We start from the raw sequence: 19,120 nt of genomic DNA on the forward strand, positions 1-19,120 counted from the left end.
CACCACAGCGCTTCTCTCAGAACAACCGTTGTAACCATCTATTTTAATAATTTTCATGCATAACACATTCTAGTCTTATTTTTATGCTGTATTTACTAAAGTAGAATTTTAGCATCCACATTTGTAACCAAAATTTAAAATAAATCCCTGTCTGGTTAAATATTTGTTGTACTTGAAAAGAATAAGTGCTTCACTTGCAGGATATGCAGAAATTCATACCAGAAACTCTCTTTAAAAATAAAACTATAGCAGATTAAAGACTTCAATACACACTGGAGAGGATTTTCAGCTGTCTTCAAGGCACTTTTTCAAGTGTCTTACTAAACTGATAAAACCGCTTTTTTTTTAATACACAGTTTTATACAGGAAACACCTTCCTTGATCATGTAAATAGCAACACGTGATATAAGAGAAACAAGAGGGGAGCTGGCATTGGCAGGATATATTATGTATTTATTACTAAGTAAACACTATAATGAACACCAAAACGCTTTGAATTAAAAATAAAGAGACTTCCCTATATAATGGTTTTCAAATCATTTATTACCAATAACGTAAAAGACAAAATGAAAATTAGAAGGGAGGGGGTGGGAAACGTCACAGACACCAGAACACTTGCACAGAGCCAATCAGAGCTTTGCAAATGTTGAAACATAAATAATTTAAAAGGTATCTCTACCAATTAAAACATTTTTAAGAGGCGCATCATTTTGTTTGCTTTATAAAAATCAGGTGCTTTATCTTAAAACCGTAGTGTAAGGGTAATTTAATTTCTAATTTAACTAGAGACAATTAATGGTTACAACTTAAAATAATCTCTCAGGTCTCCTGCAAACGAACTCATTGGAAGAGCATTGCCGGAGCGATCCAGGGTCTGAGTTCTTCCAGCGTCCTGTGTCCAACAGTGACCAGCACCAGGTGCTTCAGGAGCAAGGTACATGAAACTGCAAAGCGCACCGTGATGGAATAGCCTCCCCAAAACAAGACTTCTGTCCTTTTGAAACCCCACGCACCAAGGGGCCGATTTGTGCCTTGTGTTATACAAGTATGTCTTAGGGCAATGTTTAGGGGAGAATCGCGACATATATTTAAGGCACATCTCCTAAATACTGTAGTCAGTGAAGACTGTGCTGCTCTTAACAACTCTGGAGCAATGCCCACCTGACTTTGGCATCCTCTGTCACCCTGGTTTTCTGAGGCAAGCATCAAAGATTAAGGACATTCTGTTTTGAGCCAATAAATAAGTAAAAAACCAAAACAACAAAAAACTCCAAAGCACACAAACTCAAGCTTTCCTTCCTGCTGCATTTTCAGTCCCCCACATCATTTCAGTTTACACCAGAATACACTTCCACACCATTCGTCACACTTGCACAAACACACGTTAGGTACAGCTCAAGAACAGGCTCCAGAGTTTCTAACTTGCCCCTGATAAAATCCACCCTCGAGGCTGTGCACTAGAAAAGTCCTCTTTAAAAGCAGGTCCAGGGCTGAAGTTGCACCAGAAGGTGACCTGCACCTCAGAGGAGTTTTGGAATATATGGAAAAGCTGTGTCCAGCTAAGTCAAGTCTACAAAGTGTTTCTGACCTGCTACACCATGCTCGCCACCAATGTAAGCCACGTTCGCCAAAGCAGGTGCTCTCCATACTACACTGCTCTCCATCAATATAGAAAAGAATCATATGGGTTAAGTAACAAACCTCTCAGTCTTATTTTCCTCAAAGCGTATGACAAATTAATGCACGTAACATCCAGGTGGCCTTTCATAGGATCTGAAATTATTCCCTTTGGTCCCCAAACTCATCAGCTGCTTGGGACTGGAGGGGTTATACAGCAGCCTACAGACAGGCAAATACTGCCCCATCCCAGCAACATCCTGAATATTAAATCCAGAGAGGACACGGACCTTTGCAATGACAGAGAAGCAGAGCTGCAGCTGTGGACTTTGCTACGCAATAAAAATTTGCCCATCCCTTGCACCATCTACCTCTTCACAACCTCTACAACAATACTGTCTCCCACCCGATTCCAGCATCTCCTTTTCAACTCCAGGTCCCTGTATACGTGACACATTTTCTGAAACTCGCCCAGTTACAACTCCCTTAGTGCAGACAGAACAACGTCAGTAAAAACTAGACACTGGTGGTGTTTTTCCACCACTGCACTGTCAAGTCCTGACTTTCCAACAATACAAGGATAATTTTTGGCCTGATATTCTTCATTCCAAGTCCTACCACACGCACACAAATGCTAGTGTGTCAGACTGCAGCGCTATACAAGTCATTATAAGTACAGAAGACACATCATGCCATTCATCTAAAGAACTTGAACTACCTGATCCCTTCTCTGCCACCTGGAGCTGCAAAGGAGTTTCTCTCCTGCTCTACTCAGAATCTCTCTTCTTTCTGACTCAAAACTTTCAAACCACACATGAATGCCATAGGGTAAAATTTTTGTATCTGTTGAATGCAGAATTTCAGATTTTTCTCTTTTAGCTTTTTCCAGCAATTTCCAAGAGATGATTCTTCTAGAGAAAACAGTCTCACAATCTAAACTGAAACGAATGACAGCTGCCTATCTGTAACCAAATGACCGGGTAGATTCTCCGCAGGAGAGTGAACCCCCCTTATTTTTGCACATCACCACAAAGCACCAAATGGATTTCCACCTGCCAGGCACCACCCCACATTCTTTCTTACCTGCCAATTTTTTTTTCCTGGGAAAATACTTCCCTTTATTTTTATCTGATTACGGCACTGCAGGGAAGGGGAGGGAACTCACAACTTCAAAGGCAAAGAAACAAGGTTCCTTACTAAGTTATGCTCCCACAGAAAACTGCGTTCAGGCCACTCTGATGCTTAAAGCAGAAATTAAGAGCTGAGAAAGAGGTGGCGACAGGTAAGGTTCCCTTAGCCTGATCGGAAAGTTGGGGTCTGCACCCCAACTAGCTTTAGCTAGTGGAGGGTTAGCACAGGACTGGGATGGATCGGAGCAAGAGAGACAGCTGTCAGTCAGCAACCATCCAGGACACAGTCGTTCCCAAGGTTCTCCGACGTTTCCAGCTCTATGCTGGAGAGGAACCGCCGCACGGCCTTACGGCAGTTGTAATCCAGCGTGGTGGTGTACACAGTCTTGGCGTGCTTCGGGTAGACGATGGTGGTGCTGGTGAAACGCTGGGGCTTGTTACGGGGCTCGAAGCGGACCTCTGCTTTGTAATTGCGCCACGTGCAGTTGGGGACACAGATGACCGTCTGACTGCAAGAGGAAACGCTTAAGCCCACTGGCATGTAGATGTCGTCGATGAAGTGCTTCTCCGATTCATATTTAACCGAGGACGTGTACCTGAAATACAAGAGAGGTGTGTGTGAGCTCTGCTCCAGAGCAGCAGGCTCAATTTTTTGGAAAGCAGAGCTGCTGGGTACCTGGGTGGCTCCTCAGCCCTGCATTTGCCACCTCAGCATGGGCACAGCCGCATCACAAAAATGCTGCTGCTGGTGTCTTGCTCATTTATGGGAAGAAGGAAAAGCTTTATGTCAGCAACACGCGCAACGCTGTCAGTATTTTGTCCAGCTGCCAGTGCTACCAAACACCTTCTCAGTCCTCCCGCCCATCATTTGAAGCCTGAGCTCTATGAACCTAAGAACCTCCTTCAAACTCCCGTGCCTAAACCCAGAGGCCTAGAGCCACGTTTAGGCTTTGCACATAAGCATCCTAATTCCTTGGAACACCAAGTCCATGGAAGCACACGTTATTTTCTCATTTCTCCTCTGCCAAGAGTCACATGAGCATTCACTGCTATCGCTCCTGGCATGGGGCTCTCTCTGAAGGCAAACTTCTGAAGATTCAGCTGGCAGGGAAATACTACAATGTGCACATCAAACTCTGCTGGTAAGAAAATCCTCTGTGCCTGGATCGCAAAGGAAAGTTTTCATCTCCTGCACACTGTGACAACTCTGTGTTCGCTTTCCCATGGCGCTGTCTTCAATCCCAGCCACGGTGCAGGCTCCTACCCTTCACCATCAGCGCTTCATACCCTCCCTGCTAATGCTTCCGTTTGACAGCATCAGTCTACCTCTGCTTGCACAGTAATCACCTGGGAGCCTTCATCTCTCATTACTGCAAATCATGATGTTCAAAGGAATAATTCACAGGCTGTGAAGCGATGCAGCGCATTAAAAAAAATCATTATGCACTCTCTGAATATTAACTTTTCTCTTGGTTCACACAACCAGCCACAGCTGAAAAGACAGAAAGTGCTTATTATAAAACCATAAGGTTACAAGAGCAAAATTCCTTTCCACTAATAAAACAGTCCTGAAAAGATGGCTGCTTTGAAGATCTTCCCTCATGATTACCTTCTAGTTAATCAGTTGAAAGGGAACATTTTGGAGCAGTGCAAAGAAGTAAAAGAGGGAGAGTAAAACACAGGAAAGCCTTCCTGGAAAATAACCATATAGGATTAAAAGAGGCAGAACACTCCTTCAGGTCCAGGAATGTACAGCTACAAGGAACAATAGCTCTGCAAATAAATTAACTTTACTCACAGGCACTGATAAGGCCTAACTACTCATTGACATGCTAAGTCCTTCAAAACTAGGTGACGGGAACGTAATATTTACCTTATTTCCTTTGGTGGTAAAGGGTCGAACTCAACTCCTTCGCCAAAGGATAAAGGACACAGCCTTGGAGGGCAGCTGGAGAGAATGGGGCTGGGAGAGAACACGCAATTCTGCAAAAAATGCAAAAAATAATCCTGCTTATGTCACAATTCAGTATATTTTCAAGAAAATGCATTTATGCAGCCCTTGGTACAGAGCTGCCCAGGTTCACATTACACACAAGAGGATCTGCTAGTTGAGATATGCCTACAGGTGCAACCTGTGGGTCTGGCCAAGGATGTGGCAACATCTATTATCCAAAGTCCTAACTCCGGGAGCTTAATTCAGAGGAGCCACCTTGGGAAATGGGAGAGAAATACAGCCCCTTGGTGCAGGACAGCTTTCTACGGCACGAACTGAAGCCCATTTACTGAGCTCACGTTCAATTTATAGGGAACATTATAGGAGCGTATAAAACAGCTCTCCTTGCTGGTTCATCAGATATCCACATGGGTGGATCACAGCAGGAAATTATTGCAGGGCGTCTCACCGTGAGCAACCTCCTCCTTTCTCACCACGGTGACTACTCAAAGGCATTAAATCCAACCATATTCACTCACGATCCACTAGGAAGGACTAACTCACTCCTGCCGAGCACTGATTTGTGGAGTGCCCCGGTGCTCCTGTCCCGGATGGGCAGCGCTGTGAGCTGACACCAGCCCAGCAACATCCCACAGCCAGGGGAAGCCAAAGCAGCCCCAAAGGGAAGTAACCCACATTTTTGATGCCACCTCTGCCCACGTGCTTTGCTATCCAGGGACGAGTGGGCTGTGGCAATCTCTGCTGTTCAACACACACTTCCCCTATGGCTTTTTCCAATTTCACAGCAGCACTCCTGTAGGAAAGGGATCCTTCCTCTAGACCTGTAGTTCCCAAAGTATTTGTACCAACAGCTCAGCATCAACATTCAAACATCATTTTGCAAAAACTAGCACAGCTCTATCTGGTACTATTAACCGACACCATAGTTCAAGACACAAACTTCCTACTCCGGTCAGTCTTTGGAATAATGTGAGCTCATTTTCCACTGGGATTTCCAAAGACGTGCTGCGGTGCTGTCCCAACCTGGGGCAGGAGCGACACGGGCACCCCGTGCAGCAGCAGGAGCCACCCCAAAGCCGGACGCTTTAGAAATCACCGCCGGGTCCCCTTACTCGCCACGGTCCCGGTGCCCCGGGGGGGTCCCTCCCGCCGCGGGGCCGTTAAGGGATAAACGGGGGCCGGTTGTTTCCCACCTGTCCGCCCCGCTGCAGCCCCCTCCGTACCCGCGGCACCCCCGGGCCGCTTTTCCACCCTCTCCTCCCCGCAGGACGCTGCGGCGCCCGGAGCGCTGCCGGGGCGGGAGGGCCGGGGAGAAGAGGTTCCCAGGGGATGATCGCGGCGGGCTCCGAAAGGCAGCTCCGCTTCCCCGGCCGCCGGGAGCCCCCGGGACACCGGGCCCAGCACCTGCCGCGGTGGGACCGAGCCTGGGACGGGCGGCTGCCCCGGGCTGCAGCCCCGGGCGGAGGGTTCCGCACTCCGGCGGCAGGAGGGGTGGGGGGACCGGTACTCACCGCGGCGGCGGGCGCGGGCGGGTCGGGCTCCGGTAGCCCGTTGGTCGCGGCGCGGTCGGGGCTGCCCGAGGAGAGAAGCCAAGGCGAGGGGGCGGGCCCAGGGCTGGGGGGCAGCCCGGAGTCGGGGCTGTCGAGCCCCGCGTCGCCCCGTTTCCTCATGTCCGGGAGGTCGGGAACCTCCCGCAGGCTGAGCCGCCCGACCATGGCGGAACCCGCGCCCGCCGCCGCTCCGCGCCCTGCGCCGGCTGCCCCGGGCGGCGGCGGGAGGGGCGGGGCGAACCGCGGAGGGGCGGGGCGAGGGGCGGGGCAAGAAGGGGCGGGGTCTGACCCCCCCACCTCCACCCAGCGCCGTCCCGTCTCCCATCAGTGCTCCATCGTCCCTGGACCCCATCATCCCAGTGCTGCCATCATCCCTGTGCCACCGTCCCTGCATCCCCGCTCCCAGCCCCACAGCTGCCTGGGCTGGAGGGCACAGGAAAGCAACGGGGAATTATTAATAGTGTCACCAGATTTATTAAGCAAAGCATTTTCACTGACCTCGCTCTCTGCCCAAAGCAAGGGGCAGTTTGGCCCGGGACAGACCACGGTGGTTGATGCTGGCAGAAGTACAGGGCACTGGGGCAGGACTGGGGGGTGAACGGGGGGACACTGCGGTTCGGCTGCCCTGCCCCATTGCTCAGCCCCAGCAGCAGCTGCCCTGGCTTTCTCAGCAGGCAGCTCGCAGCAGAAACGGGGGCCGTGTTTGGGCTGCAAAGCAGCAGCTTTCAGGCTTCCCTCACCCCTGCGAGTTTAACACCACCCTTCAAAATCCACAGTTTCCCCTCCAGGCTGCTCTTTCTCATCACCCCCCCACCAAGCATTCAGACTCGGGCAGCAGACCGCTGCCACCCTTAATTGCATTTTTCAGGCCAAGCTGCTGAAGCTGAAACAAGAAAACAGAGGGAAAAGGTTTTTCTAGCACTAGAGGAGACTGAGGGAACGTTTTTTGGAAAATCCTAATGAAATAATTGCGCCGTGTCATCAGATTCGGTGGGGGAATACTCTGGCGGAGGGAAAGCAACTGCCTGCAGCGGCCAAAGTCAACACTCCCTGTGCAGCAACAAGCAGTCTGGCCTGACGGGCCCGGCACAAGTGAGCCCAGGGCCCTGAAAAGAATTCCTTCCCTGCCCCAAAATTAAAAGCAGAGCAGAGCTTTCAGCCGTAGGCGTCTGTGGTTTGCAGCTATGTGGTGCTGGGAACTCCGGAGACTTCCTCAAGGAATTTACATTCCTTTGAAGAAATACTATGAGGCTGTTTGTCTTCGCTGAAAAATGCAGATGGAAAGAAAAAGAACATTAAAAATTTTGATTAAGATCTTTGGGGTCTGGGCAAATGTGCTGGACAGGTGTTTTCTTCCTTTTGATTTAAATGCATCCCAAAAAAAGAGAGGTTCTGGTCTCTGGGAGCAATGCGAAAGCTGATCGCTCCCCACTCCAAAATCTCCCATAAAAGCCCTTTATGAAATTAGACGCCTCAGAAGGTGCTGGAGCCGTTTCCAGATGAACGCGATCATTATTTCAGAGCTGCCGTGCAGCTCCTGGGCTAAAAACCACACCACCAATAACTGCGTTGGTGCAATTTAGCGGGGGGGACACCTGTGGTGCCTCCGGGGGCTGTGGGTGTCCCCAGGGCTGCTCTGTGGGGATCGGGGTCCGAGTGCCAGGGGTCTCGGTGCCCAGGGAGCTGCGAGGGCTGCAGCCGGCCCTGCTGAGGTGGGCAGAGCTGGAAATCTTGCTGCTCTTTATTTACCAGCAAAAAACCTCTCACTTTGGTGTGGCTTGACACAAATGACAATTTTTTTGTGCCCTTACAGGCTCTCATTTCTGGGCTTGGCAGGTGAAATGGAGCAGCCCAGGGGCACCAGAGCCCGTCCTGCCTCACACCCGGCTTGGACATGAGGAGCCCCTGCAGCACTGACATCCAGAGCTGCAGATTCGCCTGCCAGCATGAAAAGGAAGCGTTTAACCAGTTTTAACTACTGGGTAACTAAAGTACTATCGACAGCCATCGTGCACAGCAGCTCTGCTTTTAAGGTGTGTGCGTACTCTGTCCTCTCGGAAATCCTGTCTTTTTATAAGCCTCTCAAACCGTACCAATCTGTGCAATCCCCAATGGCATTGGAAATCTTTTCCCTGTACATCACAGCCTGTTTGTCCACGTTATTTACATTTGAACTGCCTACGCGCAGCCAGGACAGAGCAGATACCGGTATCTTATCAGGATCCTCCTTCCATAAAGGACTCTCCACCAGGGCAGGGTGCGCAGCTGAATCAGCAAGTAACAATAGGCACATTGATGTGGTGTGGGGGTCAGCGCCGTGGGTGGGGGGGAAGCAAATCAGAAGGACCCTGTGTTATTTGATAACGATGGAAAATTATTTCCAAACGATGGGAACGCCAGGCTGGTTCCTGCAGCACAGACCACAGACCCGCGAGGTGTGGGAGTCACGCAGTTCTGAGCAGCGGGATTGACGGGAATGAAGAGGGGTCCGGCTGCAGGGTGAACTCTGATGGCACATCGCTCATTTGCTGAATTCTGATCAGTTTTATAGCCCGGCCCCAGGCCCCTGCCACCCCTGATCTCTCAAGGACAAGGCCGGCAAAGTCCTTGAGCCCACCTGGGCTCCGGCTTGGAGCTGCTCTGGCTGGGAGAAGGGAACGAGCGCAGGCTGTAAGCTGGAAATTTTGGGTGAGGGCAGCACGAGCTGCTGTAACCGACCCCAGCGGAGCAGGCACGCAGAGAAACACCTTTTGCCAAAGCCTTTCCTGACACGAATGTTTCAGCTCATTGCCCTCAGCTCAGCACAGCCATGCGCATCCGTGCCTGCTGCCCGTGGCCAAGGAAAGGCTGGTGGAGACTTGGCCATCGCGGCTCAGACACTGGAAGCCGCGGCTGTAAATCCGGCGAAAGAAATAAACACCCACATGGCCCGGTGTGGGCTGCTCCTGCCCATGGGCGGAGGGGGCAGGACTGGCAGGAGAAAAGCAAATGAGTCACTAATTCTCCAAGTGAAAGAAACTCCTCGTACGTCATGCATCGTGGAAGAAAAGAAGGCACTACCTCTTAATTAATTTTCAAAGGAAAAAATTAGGATCTCTCAGAAATCTCTCCAGCTGTTGAAGTCATCAGAAATGATCTGATTATTTAGGTGGACAAAGTTGGCTCTGCTGAACCGCCCGCATGGTGTGGGAGCTGCTGCGAATGCAGACGCTGCTGGTGGAGAGTTGGAGCAGCGGAAGGTGGAAAAGCCAGAAAAGAGAGAAGCTGTGTGAGGAGTGGAAGGAGAGGGACACGCGGAGCCCTGGGAGCCGTGGGACTGGGGTCAGGTCCGGCCCCGGGGGTTTGCGGCGTGGCGGTCATACAGAAAACACCCAGCCCATGAACATCAGTCATCATTGAATTCATTTTAGTGTCACGCTCCGACATACAGCCAGAATTATGCTTCAGCCAAAAAATGTAAAAAGTAGCATTGTGCACAGAAAAAAAAAATCATCCTTTATTCCCCAGAGATGTAAACCCCAAACAGTTAACATACACATACAGACGTGCCCAATCTGATAAATCCCCAAGAGCCGGGGGGCAAAACCCTTATACCGTAAGCAGAAAAACACAGACTTCCCTCTAAAAGTGGAATTCCAAACACCCGGACCTGTAGCATTCTCCAAAGGCTGAAACTAAACATTCATTTTGTGTTTTATTTCCTCTTATCTCCAGAATGAAATGTAGAGAATGAAACAGGGGAAGCCTTCGGGGAAAGACACGCGACAATAACTCGAACATCGTCTTCAGCTATTCCTAATTTAGTTAAGAGAGTCAGCCATAGACAGAGCAAAGAAAAATTAATCTCAAATAAATTATTCATCCCTCCATGGGAATAATGAATCTGTGCAAACCCGTGTTCCCTCCTCCCTGGCTACCACGTTTGATAACGTGTGAACCATCCACGTGCATCTTGAGATAATCCATCCTGGGGGAACAGCCCTTTGTCATTCCGACGTGTTTTCAGCCACTGTTCCTTCTTTTGTCACCTGACGTGAAATCGGGAAAGGAAATAAATGAGGCAACAGCAGACTCGGGAGGATTTGTGCGACTGGAGTGATGAGAAACTGCCGTCGCTCCCCACCAGCGTTGTTACTGCTGCTCTACGACGGACGTCGCCGCTCCGGCTCTCGGCAGCTGCCTTCCCCCAGGAAGGGGGCTGTGTTATCCGAAATACCTCACCTCTGGTTCTCCTCCTCTCTGTACTGCTGCAAGCTGAGGCTCAGAGGAGGAGGAGGAGAGGAAGGCTCTCACAGGCTGAGGCTGGTGTGAGCAGCCTGTCCTGGGAAACAGCTCAACATTTCCAGCATCTCTCTTTGCAGGGCAAGGACAGCGAGCGAGTCCAGCACACGCGAGAGCAGTAACAAGCAGCTGGAGACGAACTCTGCACATGTCTGGTTTGGCCTTTAAGCTCTAACAGCAACCGAGGCTGCCGGCTGGTTGGCAGGAGGTTTGCCAAGGTGCAGAAAGCATTAATTCAGGCCTTTCCTCCTCTTCTGAAAAGGATTTGCCGTGCTGTCTGACTGGTGGTTTATGTACGTGCCTGTCCTGGGAGCAGAGGAGAAACCTGCTCTGGGGTTCTCTCCTGGGCTGGATCCCAGCTGTTAAAGGGTTGGGGGTGGTTTGGTGGTGGTGACGGTTTGGGGTTGGTCCCGCTACTCAATAAATAATGAAACAGAGGAACAGCTCTGCAGCAGGGAGTGAGCAGAAACACCAAACTCTCAGGCCAAATCCTTGGCGCTGCTGCAGGAGCTCCGCCAGGCTGAAGGCTGGGACATGAGTGAATCACAGCCAGATATTCTTTGAATCCACCTAAACCGTTTTTATAGCAGCTGACTTCCCAATACCTCTGCTTTCTCCACCACGTGGCCCCAGGCATGTCCTCGGTTTCATTCCCGCTAAGCTAAGGGCAAACACCTTGGTCAGATCCTCCCCTGGTCTGAATGGTTAAGAGATCACAGGGCACGGGAGTGACGGACACAGATTTTTCAGCTGCACGCCATAAATCATAAATCTGACGAGCTTCACTCCCGATCACTGCAGCGAGTCCTGAGCAACAGAGTTCCCCTCTGCTCACTCAGAGTCTTTTTTTGATGAGTTTCTCCAGTTTCCGTATCCGCGAGGACTCCTGCTCAGGCGTGGGTGCGCTCAGCGAGAGGGAGCCGGAGTTCTCGGTGCCCGAGGGGGGAGCGGGCAGGCGCTGGCGGAACAGATCCAGCATGCTGCTCTGCTCGCTCCGCTTCAGGCCCTGCGGGAGCGAAGGAGAGAGAAGCGATCAGGCTGGACTCCGTCCATCTGGGAACGGGCGTGCACAGGAACAGCTGCGGGAAAGCCCGTTTCAAACAACGGCCTTTCGTTCACCCAAGTGCTGTGTGATCTCTGGGTGATCCCGAGACCACTGAGCCCAGCCCTGGGAGCCAGAGCAGCTCTGAGCACACTAAATGAACTGAAAAACTGTTTGTCTCAGAGCACAGAGGATACTCTTGCCTTAGAGTGCTCTTCCCACTCCCAAACCCCTCTATATTTCTACAGAAAAACAGCACCAACTATCTCAAAGCAGCGCTAGTGAAGGAGCAGAAATTCTGTAGGACTGGTTCTAACCTTCATGTCTAGTATCTTCTGGAAAGTGTCTGTGCTGCAGTCAGCGAGGAGCTTGATGTAATTGTCGACAAACACAACCGGCGGCTCATGTGGGGCCATAACCACCTGCCAAGACAAGAAATAAAAGTGATCGGGCAAAGTCTATGAGTTAAAACCAGCGCCCAGTCAACTCAAGTACATGAGTGACAGCAGGACTGGCTTCTCCTAAAATATAATGCTTAAGCAATAAGGAAGAGGCTGTGACCCCCCCGCTGACACCTGCCCCGGAGCTCACACCCTCTTAGTCCCAGCAACAGGCGAGTCAGGAAAAAGAATTAAAATGGCCTTGAAGCTGGAAAGATGATTATTCATTGTTATATTCTCATTACATAAGCAGCGGGCTCCACAGAGCACACATCTTTTGATAACGCTGGGCAGCAAACCCATCTCTCTGGGGAGCCGTGTGTGTGTGAACGTGTGTGTGCACCGGACCAGACTCTGCCCCGTCTCTGAAAACATTTCCATATGTTTCCACTGACCCAGCTCACCCCACACTGTATTCTGTCACCGAGACATTTCTTTCTTTCCCTGCACTTCAGACCAATGAAACATCATAGCCATGTATACACTTATAAAGCCTTAATTTACAGCCCTTGTAAAAATCTTCTGCCAAGATGAAAAGCTGGAACTTCAGACAGCGTAGCAAGGAAAGAGCTCTGCGGGACGTGCGTACCCCGGCACCCCCCGCGGCTGCGCTCTGGGGCTCAATGAATTTGTTTGTGCCATCGACGGGCTCAGTGATGCTCCTATGGAATGAGCTGCACCGGTATGTGCCTGGTATCGCTGTTTAATTACTCGTTACACTGACGTGAGCTCTCACCTGGGGCCAGAAGTGCTTCGTGCAGCAGGGACGTCTGAAATAGCACTGACAGGGACCAGCAGCACCCCCAGCCTGCGCGCCCCCACCCCATGAAGCCAACGTGATGTTAAGGGCCGACAAATTAAGTCCCTGACCTTTCCGATTCTTATATAAAACCCAAGGAAAGATCTGTTTCTGTATGCGACAGATACCAGCCTGCCCTGCTCCTCTGTTAGCAGTACCAAGGTATTTTTCTTCAGGTCGTTCCTAAGAAAACTTAGACTTGCTTTAATGTATCTAATAACATCTCAGTCACCTTACTGCAAAAGCATGGAACCATAGAACTCATTTCTGTCCTGCCCGTCCCCATGTCCCTCTAAGTCACCCACAGGAACATCTTCCCAGCGCTGGTGGTGAGCAGGGGACAATCCCATCGCCCCCAAGGGTACAACTGCAGAGCTCCCACTGGGATCAAACCTCACTTCTTACTCCAGCAACAGCGGGGAAAGGGACACTGCGTTGCTTGTTACTTTTTATGAAGACAACACATCGCTTTTGGGTCATTTTCCAGGCACCAGGTCTGGAAAATGAAAAAGGACTCTGGTGAATACAGTAACCCAGACATGTTTGCACTGGCTGTTACACTAGACAGTAAACAGGTGACTCAAGCCCGGCTTGGCTCCCCGGCGCGATGGAGTCTGCACAAAGGCCTGGAGTAACCTGAACTGGAGGGTTTGCCCCGCAGCAGACGCTTACGGATGCTAGCTCTGATTTTCACAAGCTCCTGAGGGAATCTGGTGCCCCACATCTCCTAGTAAGCAGAAACTGAGCCCTTGGTTACCTTGAAAAACGAGGATGAAAACTCAAATGTGATGTTAAAAGAGCGTGGGGGCAAACCCAAGGCGAACGAGCCAGCTCTATAGAACAGCTGGCAGCACACCCGGACGAGCTCGCGTACGTTCATGTGCAATTGCAGATTTTGCCGCGTTCAAAGGAAGGGCCCCCTGGAACTCGCTCGCTCCGATTCCCAGTCCAGCAGTCTGGCTGGCAGGTTATCAAAAGTCTTGAGTTACCTTCAGGATCATTTCAGCCCGAGTCATGCCTTTCACCACTATCTTCGTGTAGCTGGCAGGAGCCTTCCTCACCACCTGGGACCCGATGGAGGGCAGATCCAAGAGAACCATCTTCAGCGAGTGAGTGTCCAGCAGCAGCTGCAAGAGTTCATCACACCCTGTTATTCAGGCCCCTTGCACCAAGCTCCGTTGGCCACTATAATAACCCAACATCCTGACGAGTTTAACACTTCCCGCATTGAACGGAATCTGGTAATGGGGCTGCAGGAGCGGGAGGGACTGACCCACGTGATGATGCTCAAGGACACACGATCACCCACAGCTACAGATCAGCACCGTTCGTTGATTTTAACCAAGCGCTGCTCTGCTGGCTTGAAATGACTTATGGCAGCTCAACATCTGGCACATCAGGCACGGATTTCCAGCACTCTTCCCCTCCACAGGATAAAGTGAAACCATATCCATCACCTGTAGCCATATCGTTACTTAGATACCGATGTCAAATGAATTAACGTCATGCTTCCTCCTGCACCTGGCCACCCATTAGGGCAAGTTTTCTGCATTTACCTAACCACCTGATTTCTTTTTTCTTTAAAAAGAAAACTGCAACACAATACAGCTACATCAAGAACTGCTCAATATCCTGTGCTCACGGGTACACTGAAACTCACAACCTGCATGTTGGTTTTTACCAGACCAGCAGCTAAATAAGCAGCAGCTACGAAATTCAGCCCAGACAGACAAGCACTGTCTGATGACAAAATGCTGTGCGTTAAGGTTTCTTAGAGCAAAATCACCCTAAATACCACACTCTTCTGATTGCACGAGGTATGTTTGAAGAGGTGAGACAAAACCAGTGAAAGGCAGAAACCTGAAATCAAACCAGATGACGAGGAGCACGATTTATTGACACAGCAGCGAGTGTGAAAACTCGACGGGCTGCTGGCACAGCCAGGGCAGTTGCTGCCAAAGGGCTCCCAGAAGCAGGTGGAAGCTCGTTCTGGAGCAACACACAACGTGACGGGCACCACAGAACCCCCAGCCGTCACAACATGAATTATTTACGGCTTTCGGACACGTGGGAGTTCATCTCAAATGCAAAGGACTGAGCCGAGGAGGGGGCGGTGGGTCGCGCCGGCTCCAATCTGGACCCCGTTATCTGCGGCAGCGTCTCATCACCGTGCGCTGCCTGTTCCGCGGTTTGCGTGAGATGAACCGACGGCATCAATCTCACCCTGGGGAGCCAGGAAACCACAGCACAACCAGCAGGTCTGTGCGCCCCGGAGCTGCTGCAGCCCGGCGCCGGCCCCGGCTCTCACAGCTGCATCCTGCGTGTCTACCAGGGATCCCACAGACGGGAGATTTTCCCAGGAATTCACATCTTTCCCACACGGTCCCTCTCATGTGTAGCAGGAATTCTGTGCATTCCGCAGCCATAGCACTCGCAGGCTCTGTCCCATCACCTGTTTCCCCATCACCCGTCCCAGGCGTTGCCAATTCGCTGCCAAAGCTCACCCACCAAGATGGAGAATTGTTGTTAAGTCAGAGACACAAACCCACAGAAAGTGAAAAACCCCAGAGGTCTCGTTCCTCGTGCCAGACACCTCCATAAATACGACCCCAGTGCCCAGTTTTCCAATGTGATAATTAGCAAAGAGCAGGAAAAGCCGTGTGTAGGACCGGGAAAGAGAATTCTACAGCAACATTTGCAGCAAGGGAGAGAAACGTGTGCAGAAAGATGCTGGTGAGTGACCAGGGCAGCATTCAAAAGATGCTGAAGCAACTGAGGACTTAGATGCTGCAGAGAGAGGAGAGCAGCTTGTGAAGATCTCTGCACACCAAACCCAGGACGGGATGTCCCACTTTCATCAGATACACTCGCTGTGAATCGGGCTAATAAAAATGTTCCCAGTCTGCCTTAAAGAACCGAACTGGGCCTGTTATTCCAATATGGTAATATCAAAACCTTTTAACATCAGACACAAGCCCACTGCTGGCAACGGGTTCATCACTTTAGATGCTTATTTAAGAAAAGACTTCATTTAATCACTCTCAGGTTATTGCTCATCGCACAAGATGAGCAGAAACCGTGCTTCGCTCATTTGCTTTCCATTAAGAAAGAGGAAGGGTTTGATGTAAAGCTCCTGTTTCATTTTGCAGACACACACCGCTCAGAACCCATCTTTGATCCCTAAAACCCAAGCGGCTTTTAAGGCACCGATTTGAAGTTCACAGCAGTCCCATTAGGGACGATCCTGCTTTTATTATTCTGAATCATCCCACGGGGGAGCAGCTGTATGTGCGGGGACAGCTGAACGCTGCCTCGTCCAACCCTCATCCTCGCAGAGCAGTGGAGTCCCAGCCCACGGGCAGGGTGGGAGATGGGGGGGTCACCCTGCAGCTGCACCCACAGTCTGACGGTAACAAACACTTCGGAACTGAATTACAGCCAGTGCAATTACTTTTTCTTACCTGTTCTGCGCCCACCATGCTGATCGGCTTGCACTTGAAGAGGTGGTTAATGAACTTGGGGATGAAGGAGCTGCAGAGGACAGAGAGAAAATGACACAATTACATGGATTTGGAGTCACACAGTCCTCTGGGTAACACAGCGTGCAAAACCCAACCGGGATGGCTTTCCACAGACACTGTGAGTGCCTCGTTCTCAAGCTGATTCCAGCCACATTAAATCCACTAAATAACAAACAAACCAACCTGAGGTACGATACTTGTGCTTTAACCCATACCAATCTCTAAGTTAACTGAGAAGCTGCACACATACTCTGTGTAAATAAGTTGCTGTAAACTATACATGAAGTATTCCAGTACAAAGTTGAGAACAAGCAAACAAACTATGGTATGTAATAAAAACAGCAACACTCCAGGATTAGAATAGCTGTTCATGGAATTGAAGTATCTTGATTGTATCCAGACCCTACATTTTACCGCACACCAGCAATTCCATAACGTGCATGTTCCACACTGAACTCGAGGTCCAGCCAAGGCGGGAGGTTCGCTGGGCCCCGGACGTTCACACAAAGGCACTTTTCCAGAGCGCTTCTCGCCAACACAATCAAGACAAGAAAAAGTTTAGTGAAAAGGAAAACACCAGCATGCGATTTCAATAACACGGACTTCAGACTCAGAAAGGAACACGCACTAAACCGGGGAGAATTTGGGAAGGACAGAAGCCCAATATTCATCATCTTAGCCCATGTTCTCCGGAGTGTCACCTTTGGTTTTAGGTTTCGGCTTGTCGATTTTAGGCTTTGCAGTAGTTTAATTCTCTGATGGAGAAGCAGAATCTCCCTTTTGGAGAAGCGCAGGCCAAGAACCTGCAAAACAAGCTCCTGCCCCACCGACCCCATCGAGCCGCAGCCCCAGGACAAACCAGGGGCTGGACGCGAGGAGAGGGACCAGCACGAGCAACACAATCTGCGTCCTTAGGACCACACCGCCCGTCCTCTTGTCTTCCTCCTGCTGCCATATCTTTTCACATGCTCTGCTTCTTTCACGCCTTTGGCTGAGCGCCTACCAGGCTCACATTTCCAGGACCTTGTCCGTGACCTGGTGGCAGGTCTTAGAATTTAATGGCTTTATCTCAAGCTCAGGTAAGTCCGTCTGTTTTCTCTCCTTTTGAACAAGGTGCTGTTTATGGTGATGATCTAAGTGGGTGGTTTCCCCTTTGCATCTGTTTCCTTCCCGCAAAGCAAGGAGCATGGACAGCAACTTGTTTGTCCTGCCACCTGTTTTCCAAGCCAGGACATTTATTTTTTGCCCTTTCTCATGGAAGAATGACAAAAGTGTAACTCAGGCACAGAGCATGCCAAGCTGCTGAGCAAATCGAAAGAAACGGTTCGAGGAAGAGTCCTTCCAAGTGAAGGCTCCTTCCCTTCCCTCAGACACAACCACGACCTCTCTAAGTGAATCATCTTTTCCTGGAGAACAATTTCAAACTACTATTGAGAACCAGCTACTGGGCTGCCCCAAACAGCTCTGAATTTGGCCACCAGAGAAACAACCTTGGCAACAAAATATAAATTAGAGGAAGAAATCAAGCCCTGTCTCCTCTTGCACAAAATCATTGCAGCAGAGATGTAACTTACCTGGTTTAGAAGTCCATTTTTTGGGTGTACAGCTAATTCCCAGAGGGCAATTAGAGAGCGCCAAGCACAGCTGGAGCTCAGGCAACCCTATAACATGATCAATGTGCTCTGGATGCGGCAGCTTGCTACCAGCGGAAGAGCAGAAGAGATTAATTGTACCTTTGATCTTGGACGTAGGTCCAAGTCTCCCTCTCCCCGTATGGTCAGGTGTGGAGCTGATGCGTATGAGAACAGGGCAACAAGCCTTTCTTTCTGCAGGGTGGCAGAGCAGCCGCCAAAGAACCCCCTTCCCTCTTTTTCTTTAAATCCTATTTTCTATATAACCACATGGTCTCCCATAGACAGCATTCTGTCTTGCATGAAACAATTCCCAGGCCACTCACGAGCAATGCAGAGGGTAAAGCGACCTTCTATCCCCACATGCCTGTTATTTCGCGCTGCCTTATTGGAAACAGCTCCCAACTCCAGCAGGATAGACAAGACAAACCATAAGATCCAAGGGCTGCTCTGGTATATTTTTCCCTTTTTTCTGGGTTTTTTTGAACTAGCAGAGACCATTAAGAGCAGTTGCACTTGAATGGAAAATTCACCGGAGTCTCCTGCCTGGGCTGGACTCAACACTTGGCTCTCTGAGCACGCAGCAGCAATCCTGAGGTGAATAATACGCATATGTTCAATGGTAACGCTCTGTACGCGGGTTTGTACTCTAAATGCCTCAACTACCTGCACATCCACACAGCTAGATTGGATGGCAGAATTCATTTGTGGCTATAAAACTGAATGCAGCAAACCCTCCAGGGAAGCAGACAAGTCCCCAGTGAAACAATAACGCAGCGCAAGATAGATCACAAACCTAACGCCCAGCAGCCACAACATCTGAGCGGCTCCCGTCCCCAGCTCTGCCAAAGCCTGGGTTTTCCTAATCCCCTGCACTGACGATGCATCAAACGCACCACCTTCCTAAGCACGGCAGACAGATGTAACCACTGTCTGTCTGTCCGTCTGGCGGGACACGAGCTCCTCCAGGCCACCATCCAAAGCATCCTGGTGTCACCGCAGCTGAGATGGGTTTTGCTTTACATCTTCCTCCCAGGCGGGGACCAGCCCTCGCAGGCTCGCCCAGGCTTAGCTCAGCTCTAAACCCCCAGGAGCCTCCTCATCACCATCTTCTTCCACCCAGCTCGCTAAGATCACGCTGCAGAGCTGCTCCCG

The 19,120-nt window shown here is 50.4% G+C and overlaps 2 protein-coding genes across 5 annotated transcripts in view; both read right to left on the reverse strand.

Moving 5' to 3' along the window:
* Nucleotides 1-3,012: 3,012 nt before the first annotated feature.
* Nucleotides 3,013-6,416, reverse strand: RFLNB (refilin B; the record flags this gene model as incomplete). The annotated part of the gene is made up of 3 exons (XM_080357279.1): nt 3,013-3,343; nt 4,621-4,730; nt 6,213-6,416. 3 exons carry the CDS (start codon nt 6,414-6,416, stop codon nt 3,013-3,015), a joined length of 645 nt encoding a protein of 214 aa, XP_080213405.1.
* A 3,270-nt stretch (nt 6,417-9,686) lies between these two features.
* The window catches only part of VPS53 (VPS53 subunit of GARP complex), a 59,348-nt gene continuing 49,914 nt past the window's right edge, over nt 9,687-19,120 (reverse strand). For all 4 annotated transcript variants that reach the window (XM_080356950.1, XM_080356949.1, XM_080356948.1 and 1 more), the window contains 4 exons: nt 16,275-16,344; nt 13,803-13,940; nt 11,892-11,996; nt 9,687-11,538 (listed from right to left, as the gene is read on the reverse strand). In XM_080356950.1, the coding sequence (XP_080213076.1) occupies nt 11,368-11,538; nt 11,892-11,996; nt 13,803-13,940; nt 16,275-16,344 (484 nt within the window). In that variant the 3' untranslated portion in view covers nt 9,687-11,367. The remainder of the gene's footprint in view (nt 11,539-11,891; nt 11,997-13,802; nt 13,941-16,274; nt 16,345-19,120) is intronic.

Source organism: Nesoenas mayeri (assembly GCF_963082525.1).
Source record: "Nesoenas mayeri genome assembly, chromosome: 20".
Classification (NCBI taxonomy): domain Eukaryota; kingdom Metazoa; phylum Chordata; class Aves; order Columbiformes; family Columbidae; genus Nesoenas; species Nesoenas mayeri.